Source organism: Protopterus annectens, chromosome 11.part0, assembly GCF_019279795.1.
Source record: "Protopterus annectens isolate FY-2018-M chromosome 11.part0, PAN1.0, whole genome shotgun sequence".
NCBI classification, from domain to species: Eukaryota; Metazoa; Chordata; order Ceratodontiformes; family Protopteridae; genus Protopterus; species Protopterus annectens.
In genome coordinates this window covers 814,495,383-814,510,782 of record NC_056745.1, presented here as the reverse complement: position 1 = coordinate 814,510,782, position 15,400 = coordinate 814,495,383, and the positions used below count along the sequence as shown (strand labels likewise).

General features: G+C 35.5%; 1 protein-coding gene across 1 annotated transcript in view; it reads left to right on the top strand.

The window, feature by feature from the left end:
* PIK3C2G (phosphatidylinositol-4-phosphate 3-kinase catalytic subunit type 2 gamma) overlaps positions 1-15,400 on the top strand; it is a 1,120,359-nt gene that overhangs the window by 973,008 nt on the left and 131,951 nt on the right. The window contains exon 19 of the mRNA XM_044087254.1: positions 13,137-13,200. Coding sequence (XP_043943189.1) covers positions 13,137-13,200 — 64 coding nt within the window. The remainder of the gene's footprint in view (positions 1-13,136; positions 13,201-15,400) is intronic.

Genomic DNA, 15,400 nt, shown 5'->3' with positions numbered 1-15,400 from the left:
TAGGCAGCCGATCCACCCTACCCCACCCTCATGTCTAGTCCCTTTAGTGCCCATTTTCTTAGATGAACACTGACTGTCTTGGGTGCAGTAAGGGCTTTATCCGTCTGTCGCATGAGGCCAGATTGAAACAGAGTTTATTTTGTTCCTAAATTGATATGCAGTAAAAATTAAATTTAGATATCAAAAGGAAAGCTCAGGGTGTATAAAACCTCTGTATTTACCCTAAATTGCTTTATTAAGATTAATCTCCAAAAATGAAGTTGGAATTCAGTGTTTTTTGCATTTATGCAACAGCCACTATTTGTCATGAGCTGTAATTACAAGTAGTAATGATTTAATCTAACCAGCTCTAAAAAGCACATGCAGATTTAATGCTAGGAGTGGTTGAATAACTGATAACAGAGAAGACAGACCGAAAGCAGAGTATTTGATATGTACTGTTACGGTAACCTCAGTCTGTGACTGCTCATCTATACTCTACTGACTGTTAGTTTATGCATTACTTAGACAATTATATGGACATTTCTTTTATAACAAGATAACTTTTTTTTACCATCACAAAACTACTTCATCTGCCATTCTACTTACATATATCATTACAAGTTCTTTGACATAAACATGATATTTAATCGTAATCCAAAAAAAACTGTGTGGATATTTGATCAGTCCTGTTCAGGATTACTATATCTGAAACAAACGAGCTTAAAGCAAAAATGAAAACCATAAAATTGCCTAAGGTTTAAAAACAATATGAAGGTTACCATGTAACAGTTAATCTGAAAGAAAGCTGTATTTTCAAGATAATATGAATAGTAGGTGATTTATACATTTTTCTGTACCCATTTTATCTTATTTAAAGTTTCAGTGAAATTAGTACATGTCGTGTCAGGTGGAATAAGGAAAAAACTAATCCTATTCAAGAGGCCTGTCATTGAATGATGAACACATACTCACTCACACATTATATGGAAACCTAAAGGTAAACTGAAGTATCGCCCATTCATCTATAGCATGTCTTTGGCATGTGGAGAGAATCTGGCGGAAGACAAACAGAAAATGAAATCTTCATCTTAAATTCTTAATTTGTATATGCTAAGAATAGTGAGCATGCTCATTAATGGTCCATCTTAGAACTAGACTGCTGTGAACTATGGCAAACATTGCTTTGGAAAAGAAGGACATTACTTGTTTTTAAATATTTTGGTTGAGACCATTTTCAAAGTTTTTCTGGATGAATTACATTTCTTTAAATTTTCCTTTGAAAGCTAATTAATTTCATCAAATGTTGCAATAAATGAAATGCCAATTAATCATGCAGAGACTGTTATAGTATTTGCATAAGGTGATAGCTTTAGGTTTACGTTGATATTTAGGTCATGGCTATGTTTAATGCTAATGTTAGGTTTATGGTTAGGAGTAAATTTACACTTAGGGTTAGTGCTAAGGTCACAGTTAAGAGTAGGGGTAACATTACATTTACAATTAGCAGTATGTTTAGACCTAGGGTTAAGTGTATGGTTGAATTTACAGTTATGGTTAAGGTTAGTGTAAGTTTAGAGTTAGCATTAAGCTTAGGTTTGGTTAGGAAGTAATGTGGGATTCTGTGTCATGTATGCAAAATGTGGAATATTATGTGAATGTTTGTGTTCTGTACATTTTTGTAAAGTCAGAATTTTGAAAAAAATATATATTTTTTTGAAATATTAGATTCTGAGTTTTTTTTTTTTTGGTTTGTTTGTTTATTCTACTTGATTATGTTTTTAGATAAGCTATTTTTCAATATACAAGAAAAAAAACTTTATTGAGCTGGATAGAATAACAGTGTAAAATATATAATTTCTGAAAGAGTAGAACTGTTACAATGAAGCTACTTTATTGTATCAGTAATGTTGTCTGATATAATTAGCTGCAGGAAAAACTGCTCATATAGTTTCTATATACTAAGTAAAACATAAAGTCACCAAATCCAGCAGATCTGAGTATAGGAAATATGAAGAAAAGTTTAATACTTATGAACATTGTCAACATAGATCAGTGTTTATTTGCAAAGAGCAACTCCAGAATACCTAAAGTATATATTTTAACATAATGTTTTATGGTCACCGTAATTATTAATTCAGTTATTTTACAGGTAGCAGAACCACTAAGGCCTTTCATCCTTCAAGGCTATTTGCAATACCTTGTAAAGATATTCACATGGAAAATTACAAAGTGACAAGGCTAGGGAAGAGCACTGTTAATAAACAAACACAAAGCATTATTGTGGATAGTTGTCCAGCAATTATAAATACCCAGATACATCTTTTCATCTACTTTTTTCAAAAAAGTGTAATGTCTAATGTCAGTTAGGGGTTCCAGACCTCTGTATCCAAATGAAAAATTCTTAGTCTGTTTTACTACAGGCTATGTAACCATGCCAGCTTTTATCCCTACCATGGAGATAGAACTGGTGAAAGTTAGATATGATTCATGCCAGGCACCCAAATATCTGTAAGGCTAGACATTTTCAGAAAGCTGGCATCTGGTCATAAAATGCCCAGGGTGAAAGAAAGCACTGTTTAGTCTTTCCCGCCTTAAGTTTTAAACTATCTGGTTGACAGGCAAAGATGATCTTTTATCTAGAGAGTTGACAGTAATTGGAGGCAATTCTCAGCTGCAGAAAGGACCATGTTTTCTGCATGAATAAGGATGTTATAGATGTCATTTGAAATGGTAAATGAGCCAATGTGCAATGCAAATGTAAATACAGAGCCTCAGAAAACTGCACACTTTATTGGGTAAAGAAAGTACTGCCCTTGGTCAACTGTTTCATATTAAAAAAATCCTTTGACAGTTGTCAGTCAATCAGTTCATGGTGGAAGGGACAGATCAATCATTTATTTAGATTTAACCAGGAGATAATGCTGGACCTTGTAACAGAAATGATGGTAGAGGTATGATGCCTCACTTCCATGTAAAAGTGCAGATGGTTCACAAAAGTAGTATTGCAATATTTGTACTATGCCCTTTACAGAAGCTTTGCTACTGGCTAGAGAGCAAGCCATATGCCTTTGTTTGTGCCTTTACTTGTACCAGCATCTGTTTTTTCATGTATTTGACTAAGCTGGCAGGAGTGCAATTGATCCAAAGGATTCTTGGTGGAATGAGTGGTCAAAAGCGGTATAATATTTGATATTTTCTTCAAAAATATTTGCAAATCTTGAGATAGCTCTCCTGCCATTTTACAAATTCCAAACTTAGCTTTGTACTTGATAATGCATTGTGAGGATGGAGCCATTTTGTAACAAAGTTGCCATACTACTAAAATTTTCCTTCTTACAACAGTTCCACACCTGTAGAAGTATCTGGATCAAGCAGAGCATTCATAAATCATGGAGTAACACCATTGCATAACATGGGGAAAGATTTATATAACCATGTCACAAAGACAGCAGGTTGCTAGACTGAGTAGTATGAACCTCTTTTTTTAACCAAAAAATAAATAAATAAATAAGTTTATTTTTGAAAAAAAGAACAGTTCCTAAAATAATAAAAATAAACAATGTATTCCATTACATCAACAGACACAGCTGACAATTTTTGAGCAGTTAAATAAAAAACTAATCCCTATCACCCTACATATATATGTATTACATCTACATGCAAGGGATTAATCTTCATATGCCTTACGAATATTACAATGGTGACAGTTATGCTGAGATGCATAACCACTTCAATTTGCTTATGCCTCCAAATAGCAAATACCAGGGGAAAATTTATGTTTAATGTATGCCAGCACAAAACAGTAGGCAGATATAGATTATGTCAATCCTTTATTGCTCTGATATTCACTTGTGCTCATTAACTGTGTCATTTAACAATTTGTTTTATTTTTATTCATTCCATCTTAGAACAAAAATCATAAGACAAACAATTTATAAGCTCTTTTGCCTTTCCTGGGTGATTCTGAAACTTGATTTATGGTTTAAACCACTATACTACAACTGGATTTATTAGTGTCAATTACTTTAGTTGTTTAGTTCTGTGTATACTCATTTATTTCTGTGGCATTGCTTCCTTCCATAAATTCATTTTATACCTCTACTTTCTCGACCTTCCAGATATGATTCCTTCCTGATTTGTTGTTTCCTAGATCAAAGCATTAATTTCCCTTTTCCCCTACTGGATCCACATTTGTCCATTTACTGGTGACCCCCCCCCCTGAAAAAACAATTGTTCCAACAAGTTGTTACCATAATTATTCCACTCACCACTCTTTAGTAGCCTCAAAACATATCTAATAATCATGAGTGGCCCACTTCGAGCCATAAATGGCAAAACAATTATTGTAGATATCCCATGTATTCATCTAATTTGGGTCATGACCAAAAATATGTAAAAAAAGTGTCTCAACTAACCTGTGTTGCACTACCAACAAGTGTTAGATACATTTAGCTAAATCTTTTGTAATATGTTAGTGGTATAAAAATATTTATTCAGGCAAAGATCTGGAATTTCCTCACCTTCACTACCTTCATTCCTATGTACAGTATTTCTCTTTTCCTTACATTGTTGTTAACCAGCAACCAATTATTTTTGCATTTCTTCTCCACATAAGTTTGAAGCCCGATTTTGTACTTTCTGTTACTTTATGTAATCTTCACACCAGACCCTTGTTCTTTAATTCTGATTCCCAATTTTACAATAACCCCATAATGGCAAATATTGTTAGGTGGTGATGTCTCTCTTTATCACACAATACCTCCCCAAGCCTTCTGTTCAAAGTGTAATCCTGTATTCCAACATTTAATCTACCTGCAAATGTTTGCCAAGTCACACAGCAGTGTCTGCCCTTCAAGTATTGATCAACTGATAAATATACTAGCATATTGTCAGCATGTAATGGCAGATTCACCTCTTCTGCTCCCAGACACATTCCTTGAATCTTTGAATTTCTCAGCATTAAGGCCAATGGCTCATGGAAATCAACAAATAAAAGAAGGCAAAGCATTCAGCCCTGCTTTGTTCCCTACTCATATTAATGGTTGGATTTGGTTCCACATTTATTTTAACACTGCCATAAGCCCCAATTTAAACATTCTTAATCAGCCCAATGAAGTCTTTTGGAAATCACATCAGATGTAATACCTTAAATAAATGATCCCATCTGATTATGTTAAAGGCCTTTTCACCATCTAGGCTGACCACCAATAATGGCTCCAGCATTTTGCAGACTTTATGTATAAACAATAGAGTTTTTAATATGTTATTAAGTGATTGTCTCCCATTAACAAAGCAACATTGATAACTGTGTACTAATTTTGGGATACCTTCTGCCAGCTTGTATGATAGAACTGCCATAAAAATCTTCTAATTCTGGTTAAGGAAACAGGCCTATATAAGCCAAATAAATGAGCATCATTTTCCAGTTTCAGAATTGCAGATACTGGAACTGCCTTCCATGCTGTAGGGGTTTTCTAAGTGAACAGCACTGTATTTAACACTGATAACTTTTTCATCATACTTTCCCCACACAATCTTTATGTTTCCAGGGGAATCCCATCCAGCCTAGATGATTTCCCACTCTTTAACCTAATGCTCCAACCTGTTTAGACTTATTATCGACATTTTTTCTTTGTGCTTGAGTAACATCTTTCATAAACTCATCAAAAATGTCTTCCCACAGTGACTCCCTTTCTTCTTCCCTGTAAAGTCATTCAATGAACTAAACAAGGTGATGGAAAACCTTCTCTGGATCCTCTTCAATCCTCCTGTCACCTTGTCTATAAACCAATATATCCATGTTTCTGCTTTGGCTTGCCTCAATCCTTTTGCTCAGTCCCTCTGTGTCTTTGGGGAGCAGCTTAAAAAATGTTGTATTGTTTTTAGTTTAAAGTGTTGCTCACTCTACAATATTATCTCTACATCCTGCTGCTTTTTTATCATATCTTCTTCTATCCCTTGAATTCCCCTAGCCTGCTGAGCTTGTTGCATTTTATCCCAGTCTACGCCATCATAACTGTTGTGTAAAATTCCCACTTTTTCTTAGCGTAATCTTGGAATGTCCTCATTTATTCTTTTTTGTTAATCTCCCCAGTTTGATGTTACATACTCATCACTAACCCTGGCAATCTTCCCTTTACCCTCAACTCTTTCTCTTTATCATAACTCAAATTAATTGTATTGCTATATATTAGAGAAAATCTAAGATGTTTTAAGCTCTTCTGAATAACTCCTCTCAAACTGAGCATTAGGTGAGCATGATCTGACAGTATTATAGGTAGCATTTTCCAGCTATCAATCATATGTTTATATTCTGAGAAAAAAATGACACTGTCAGTTACTATCATTTAAATAACGTTTAGTAGTACATGAATGGCATTGATGCACCTTCTTCCCCAATACAAACAACCTTCATGTCAAGTTTATCAGTTACTAGACTAAAACATTGTCAAACACTTAATATTCTATCATCACAAGGGGTTTCCTGTATATCTCTAAAATTTGTCAGTAAATTCAAATTGCCCACCCATGAAAACACTCCTTTTGTCTATGTTAAATGTTGACAATATATTTTCTGCTGAAGGACTTTTACTTTGAAAGTTTAATCTTCCACTGGTTTAAGTGCAATGTACAGTACTGTGCGAGCTAGCAGATTTTTTGTTTGGTGGTGGGGGACTTCTTTATTCACTGTAGTGTTACTATGGAGTTGGTAAATATAATTTTGTAAAAAGTCATAGCCTTCTCTGTGTCCATACTAATTAATATATCCATAGCAGAAAGATACGTCCCATCACTGTGGAAGAAATCCTACATCATATCACTTTACAAAGGTGGCACATCTACAGAGTTTAATAACTACAAACCAATAGCAATTCTCTCTTCCCTCTCCACAATATTAGAGAAATGAATCCATATGCAGCTGATGCAATGGATAACCTCAAATAACCTATTCTCAGAAACACAACATGGCTTTAGGTCCCAGCACAGCACCATTACTGCTCTACTACATTTTACCAGTATAATAAATCAACGTAGAAACAATGGTCTGCTTATGTCTACCATGTTCTAAGAGCTGTCAAAGGCATTTGATACTGATTCATACCAGCAAGTGCTCTTTCAGCTGTCCTCAATAAAAATTTCATAAAACTCCTTGTCATGGTTATTTAGTTATCTATCTGGAAGGCAACAAGCCATTAAATGGCAGCAAACCTATTTGTCCTTTCAACTAGTCACTACAGCTGTCTCTCAGGGCTCTATCCTTTGTCCTCTCCTATTTAATATATTTGTTAATGACTTCTACACCTCCACTCACCATGCTAGTTTAGTTCAGTATGCTGATGACTCAGCATTAATATTTGCAGCCTCAACAATAAATAAGCTCCAAGACATTACCTAAAAGTCTGCCTCCTCTGTAGAAACGTGGCCAAGAGAATCAAACCTCCTACTCAAAGCCAAGAAAACTAAGTCAATACATTTTACCTCAAAAAATTTGTCAAAATCAAAAGCAATCTTTTACCATAAAGTCAGCAAATAATTATGTCACTGAAACTGTAACTCACAGTAAACTTCTAAGCATTATAATGGATGACAGTCTCGAATATGACCAGAATACTGCACACTATTAAATCTACGCAGCAGAATCTAGGCTCCCTTTATGGATGCCTTATAGATGCTGCAAGAAAAACTCTAGCCACCACCTTTTTACTGTCAACTCTCTTATATGCTGCTCCTATCCTAATAAACTTAAACAATGCTCAAAAAAAGAAACTTGCCTCCTGCTACAATAAGACAGCTAAATTTGCCACAAATCTCCCTCATAGGATTCACCATTGTCATAACTTAAAGCAGTTAAACTGGCTTGAACTGCACAACAACCTAACATATTCAGAACTAACTACAGCACATAAACTCATCTATCATCCAGAAAAATGCCCTCCACTACAAAATTTATTATTGCCCTACCGTCCAGCAAGGAACCTCTATTCTAGTAACAAATTCTTACTATTCACAAGTAAATCAAGTAATGCAGTGGGAGACTCACTCTACTCGCAATACATTGCTAAACTCTGGAATAGTATTCCCACACAAATAAACTCTTCAAAAAGCTCACTAATTTTAAAACCATTGCTTAAACAACATCTTAACCAATCCTGGTCTTGCACATGCTCATCACAAGGTTAAGACTTTGTGTTCACCATATGATACTCTCCAAATACTCTCCTTAAACAGAATACTCTCAATATCTCAATGAAATGAAAAAAAAAAACACTTTTTATACATAACTGCTACCTGTACAATCCACTAAATTGTACATGGGCTTTATCTTCAGTAACTTCCAGCTCTGTAAAATCTTAGAATGTATAACTATAACTACTGTATGTGTATAAATATAAATATATCTACTCCGTGTTTAACTGGAACTAAGTATAATGCAGTGTAAACAAATTGAGCTTTTCTCCCTGGGCCTCCATTGAAAATGGCTGTTACCCGGTTGGACTTTCCCACTAAACAAATACAAATAAATAATTAAATAATTAGCAGTGTGTACAGAGGGCTTGCCACTCTGTAAGAAAAGGATATGTTTAATGTTTTAAGCATTTTTTCCTTGGTTGTTTTTATTAAGGATGACCTTAGCGATCACTCCCTCACCTATGTCGTTAGAGCTAAAACTAATCTAAACTTACCTACCTCTTATAGAACACTATATTCAAAAAAACAATTTAATCCTGAACAGCTTCAAACAGAACTTTCACATTACAACTGGACCCCTCTAAAACACCTCTCACTTAACAATGCCATTGAACATTTCAACTCAGCATTCCTTGCAATCTTAAATCAACATGCCCCAAGTCATAGCATTAGAACAAAGACCAAAACAGCACCCTGGCTAACCTCTAATACTAAACAAAAAATTAAAATGAGAAATAAATCTTGGAAAAAATGGCGTTCCTCTAGAAACCCAACAGATCATCAAACCTTTAGAGAGCTCAGAAACAGTACCAAAAAAGCCATCCTCTCCGATAAAAAGAATTATTACTTTGCACTTCAGCAATCCACCAAAAAAGAACCAAAAAAGTTCTGGTCTACTATCAATAATCTACTTACCCCAGGCAAAGTAGTTACACCCAACCCACAGAATTTAGACCCTGATAATCCCTCTTTAATAGCCAACAACTTCAATACCTTCTTTACTACTTCCATACAAAGTCTAGCTAACCACTTATCTCCTGATGCTTCCCAACTGCTCTTAAGTAACATCAATAATTCCCTTCTCCCTTCAACTTCAACCCATACCCACCTCCTACATTCAATCTCTTTTACAAAACTTAAACCACTACCCCTCAGCAGATAAGCTTCCTGCTGAATTCCTCCAAGTAGCAGCTAAAGCTATTGCCTACCCTGTTTCTATCCTAATAAACAGATCCATAAAAGAAAGTACTTTTCCATCAATTTGGAAGATATCACACATCATACCCTTACACAAATGAGGTAAATCCACTGACCTTTCTAACTTTTGCCCTATAGCGCTATTATCTCCACTAGCTAAAATCATGGAAAAATGTATACACAAACAACTACTTAACCATCTCCTTCATAACAACCTACTAGCTAACACTCAACATGGATTTAGACCTTCACATAGTACTACTACTGCACTACTTTCTTTTACCAACACCATCAACTGTAACCATAGCAACAACAAACTAACTTCTTCTCTTTTCCTAGACCTGTCAAAAGCCTTCGACATGGTCAACCATACACTTCTACACATATTAAAATCCCTTGCCTTAGATTTCTCTTCCTTAACCTGGTTCTCATCCTATCTTGAGAACCGACAACAAGCAGTACTATGGAAAAATTCTCTATCTGCTCTACTACCCATCTCTTTAGGAGTACCTCAAGGATCTATACTAGGCCCACTCTTATTCTCTATCTTTATTAATGATCTCCAATCATCTATCCAAAACACTACCTGTATACAATATGCAGATGATTCCACCATTATTTGCACAGCTTCCACTCAATCTGAACTCCAGTCACTGACACAATCTACCTTTTCAACAGTGGTTCTCAAAGATGTCTTCTCCTCAACCCCAAGAAAACAAAACTTTTACTATTCTCACCTACCCACAAATCTTCTCAACTAAACTTTACTATTTCTGCAAGTGATAATTCCTCATCTCCCTGACTCTACTACCAAACTGCTTGGTGTCACTATTGATAATAATCTTAGCTATGATTATCACATCAATAACACTATAAAAGCAGTTAATAAAAGATTGGTTCACTGTACAGAATTAAACCCTTCCTTACACCAGAAGCACGGACCACCTTAGCACAATCACATCTTATCTCTACCCTACTGTATGCTTCCTCTATTTACACTAACCTCTAAAAGCAACCATAGGAAACTGTCTACATCCTACCACAATATAGCTCGTTTTGCCACAGCATCCCAGTATAGAACACACCACTGTATAAACTTAAAACAGTTACACTGGTTGGAACTTCCTAATAAACTTATCTATCAACAACTATTAATAACACATAACATTCTATATCAACCATCAAAGACACCTGCTCTTAGTAACCTCTTGACCCCCTATAATAACTTGAAACAGCTGCGCTCTGCCAAAAAGCTACAAGTCAACACAACTAGAATCACAAATTCTGCAGGTAACTGCCTTTTCTCCAACTCAGTAGGCAAAATATGGAATAACCTCCCCTCACACATTACCTCTCTCGGCTCCTTTCATCTTTTTAAAAAACAACTTCTTTTACATCTGAACAACTTCTGGCTTTGCTCTTGTACCAATCCAGACTAATCTACTTTCTTCATTTTACTATCATAATTCCTTATTTCAAAACTGCAATCTTTCTCTGTGATCACAAATGACTTAATCACTGTACTGTTACTACTGTTCTAAGTACAAACATTGTCTTTTATAAGTATGTATATACATTTTAAAATATGTAATTACCCCATTCTCACATAATTGTACTGTAAAGAATTAATGCCTTTCTCAATACGTAGATAGCACTATGTGTTTTTTATTACTTTATCTAGACTAATATGTATGCTTTGTTGCTCACTTTCTGTGTCTCAGACATTTATTGTAATTGTTTAATCTCTATAACCTTGTTTGGCCTCCACTGAAAATGGAAATTATCCAGCTGGACTAGCCCGGTCAACAAATGTAAAATAAAATAAAATAAAAAATAAATAAATATTGAAAATTTTAACAAAAAAAACATTAATATATGATAATAGAAATATTATAAAACAAATATACATATCTAAAAGAATAGTTTTAAGCATTTTAACTTACAAGTTTCAATATTAATTTTTTGAAAATCAATGAGTCAAAGGAATGCACATCAGTGACTAACAGGTATCTTATGATAGCCTTGCATAAGTATTGAAATTCTAATAAGGATGATTCTTAAGTTTGATATATACTCACCAATGTCAATATGCTTACTTTTATCAAGACTTCTGCTGCAACAGATTGTCCTTCAGCATCTACCAGCTGAATTAATAATCTAGGTTTTAAAATTGTAGTGAATAATTATCCCCTCGTTTTTAATGCCCTTATATGCCAGAGCATCATGTGACTGGCATCTAGACTTTACTATCTTGAAATGTTCATCAGACACATTCCTTTCTTGAAGGGGTAATACTTAAGGGAGTGTCTTTCTTATGCACTGCATTGCCTTCTCTCTTTTCACCAGGTTGTTTAACCTGTTTATATTCCATTAAATAATTCACAACATTGCTTTAATTTGGTCTAATGTTGCTTCCATACATTCAGCCATACTCTGCATTACCTCAGTTGTTGTTATTATTGTCTTCGGCTTTTCCCGGTTAGGGGTCGCCACAACGGAACTCCAGTCCACTAATGATTGGCAGTAGGTTTTGACAAACGCCGAGGTGCCAGCTCGACGTTTAACCTTCAACGAAGGCACGCCCATTTACGCATGTCTTTCGAATGCCCACCCAACCGCGGGGAGGACATGCAGACTCCACACAGTAATTGCATATAATATTCTCCTATGGGTTTCAGATTTCATTTGCTCTTTATACAGGTTTCCATAATATAACCTGTGACTTTAAGGGTGTTGCCAACTAAGATGTATTGCAATTTCAAATGACCTAAAATAACAAACCAGCAAAAAATGTGTTGATATTACATGATCAAACAGTGAAAAGTTCGAACACGTAATAATCAACCCCGAAATGTCGATACACTGTAATGCTGAACGGCAAAAAAACCCATAAAAACACACAAACAAACTATAAAAATATTTCTAAGTAAGGGAGCAAGCCACCCTGCACCCCCACGCCCCCTACTACTTAAATATACCAACTCCAAGATTGCACTACAGTGCAGACAATGGAAAACTTCCATGTCCGCACTGTATGGAGATTTCCATTGAACCATTCCACATTCCGACGGTTCACATTTAGAGGTCAATTATTACGTGTTCGAACATTTCACTGTTCAATCACATAATATAGACTCACAAAAAAACTACATGCAGTTATCCTACTCTTCCATTCACAACTTGCTCAAACTGGCATTCAATCAAACAAGCTGTCACTCAGTCCATAAAGCAGTACTGCAGTTCAGTTGTGTCCCAAAAATGAGTGTCAAGCAACTCCACTGCACACCAAAATGTATATGTGTATATGTGCGTGTGTGTATTTATATGTGCATGTTTTGTGTGTGTGTGTGTGTGTGTGTGTGTGTGTGTGTGTGTGTGTGTGTGTGTGTGTGTGTGTGTGTGTGTTTATGTGTGTGTTGTAAGGAAGGGCAGGTGAGAAGCTTCCCACTTCGGGAGTACATGAGGGCTTTTTTGTGATTGTTCTAAGTATTTAGATTTCTTATGTTGTTAATCAGTTGTGATTAGGGAAGTGCTTTCTGATGATTTGTGTCTCAAGTGATCCTAGCATAAGTAGTTAAGGCACTTTTTTATAGTGCAGTGTTGTAGTAAAATTAACTGTAAAGTACTTCAATAGTGTAACAATTGTAGACAGACCAGAACGTCCTTAATCTGTATAATGTCTTAACACTTAACATTTTATAAACATAACCAAAATGTCTATTACACTATGTTTAATTTTATCTTATATTAATTTTGTTTCTATGCAGCATGAGCTTGTAAAGAGTTTCTTTCTGGAAGAAATGAGCACCAAAAGCAATGAAAAACCTGCAGGTATGCTGAAGAACAATTTAATATAAACACTTTTACATCGTTGCATATTAGTGAACTGTACTCGTAATTTAATCAATCCCAAAGCTGCTGCACTTTAGAAAAGAGCAATCCCCTGAGTGCATCACCCTCACTACTTGCATGAATTGGGGGACAATTACTTAGCTAGCATACACCCAAAACCATCAGTGGATTTGATATGTTCAGACTTAGTACTCATCAGATATACAACAGTAAGAGCGGGAGAAATATGCAGTCATCCAGCTCTCTTTTAGTCTTTCTTCCTTATACACTTTTTTATTTTTCTGATCTATTGATCCTTAATTCATGCTCTCTTTCAGCAATCCCCCCCTGCTCCATTGATTTGAATTTGACTCTGCACTACTAAGAGCTGCCAGGAAAGTAACTTGTTTGAGAACAGAAGGAGACCATGGATTGCTAGGAATCCTTTATGCCTAGCTTTGTACATTTCTACCTCAAAACATAATTCTGTGTTTTTCATGGAAGTCTTTTTTGTCTTTTGCCTTTAGCTTCCTTTATCTGTGGTACCAGACTGTCCATGTCCTACTTCATATATTGCATACATTGATATGCACTTAAATCTGCAGGAAGAACTCACCATGAAACTTAGATATTAACTAATCGACCAGAAGTTAAACAGTGAGACAACATACTGGATTCAGTTCATATAATATGTAATTGGATTGTTTGATGAAAGGTAAAAGAGAAAAAAAAACTCTGACTGCTGACTGCAAATACAAAAAATATACTTTGCTGAAAGCCAGTTTCAGTGTACAACAAAACAAGCTTTTTTTTTTTTTGCATGATTCAGACCTTCATACACTTCATATGGAAGGTTAATCCCCACACCACCCTGACTTACATATATGAACTCCATGGTTGCATAACAATGGGGAAAAGTGCATTAATATTGTTCTTTGAATGTGGCTTTCAGTGAAATGTATTCAAAGAATTATCAGTTGGACCATCCACAGTTGATTATCTGTATGGCTCCAGAGTCATTGGCCATTCATCTTGTTCCTTTTGTTAACAAGCCTTCTAGGTTAAGTCAAGAACTTAAGTAACTGACATACAAGACTGGGGCATGAATCACTTGTTTTAATGTGTGAGAAGGCTATGACCCTATGGATTCTATTAATCCATGTTACTTGTTGCCTACAATGGGACCGATCACTAAAACGACAATGCATTCTAATGAAATTTTCAGAAAATTATGGTAAGTGATCTACCTATAATATAACCTTTGATTTTTCTCATAACAAAGATGATGACTAGTGTCATCTTGAATTTTAATGATAAAAGTCATTGTAATGGCATTTTACAATACAGCTTCTAAAAACAAACTATTTATCTTTATACATAAAAATCTTGTTTATAAATTATATCAAAACAACAGTCTATATTTAAGCTTTGATTGATTTTATTTTTGCAATCCAAAAATGAGCTGATTGTCGTGTTTTAATTTTAAATTCTGTGGTTTGGAAATGTTACAATGCTGCAGTTTCTAATGCCTGGTCTTATTTTTGTTGCCCCCACATCCTAATACTAATGTCTCAGAAATTTTTGGATAAGGCACTTGTGTACGTATCAGGGCTAATACATTGGATGAGCCTATAACTCTTCAAAGAAAGAAACACCATCTTTAAAGTGTGGACGTTAGTTTGGACCTGAAAAAATGTCCAGTGGTGTTCATCAGTATGTAGTAAGTGTAACATCCCCACTCTGGGCCAGTAATCAATGAGCCTGAATCCTCACCATTGACACTGGAGAGGGGCGTTCACATGGAATACAAATGGATACACTCAGTATTTGCAGATGCAGATCTCTCTGCATCAAGCACAATTTCCCTTAAGAGCACGTGAGGAACACAGTCAGCCCGAGGTCTAGATTTCTCTATCTGTCTCCTTCCAGGTTCTCAATAAGACTCCCTACTGGCACAGCTGTAGGGTTAGGTCCTCAACTGAATGTTCAACCCAAGTCCTCCAGCACCCTCTCTGTGAAAACAGTGCTTCGTGTCCCTGACAAAGTAGCTGGCACACACACTCATTGAGATTTAATTTTCACACACCTGCAAAAGGCTGGCACAGATTTGCTAGCTATGCCATCTTCTGCCCAGACTATAAGGTAGTTTCACTGCCACCAGTCAGTTACTGTACAGATCTTAAATGGGTATCCAATTATA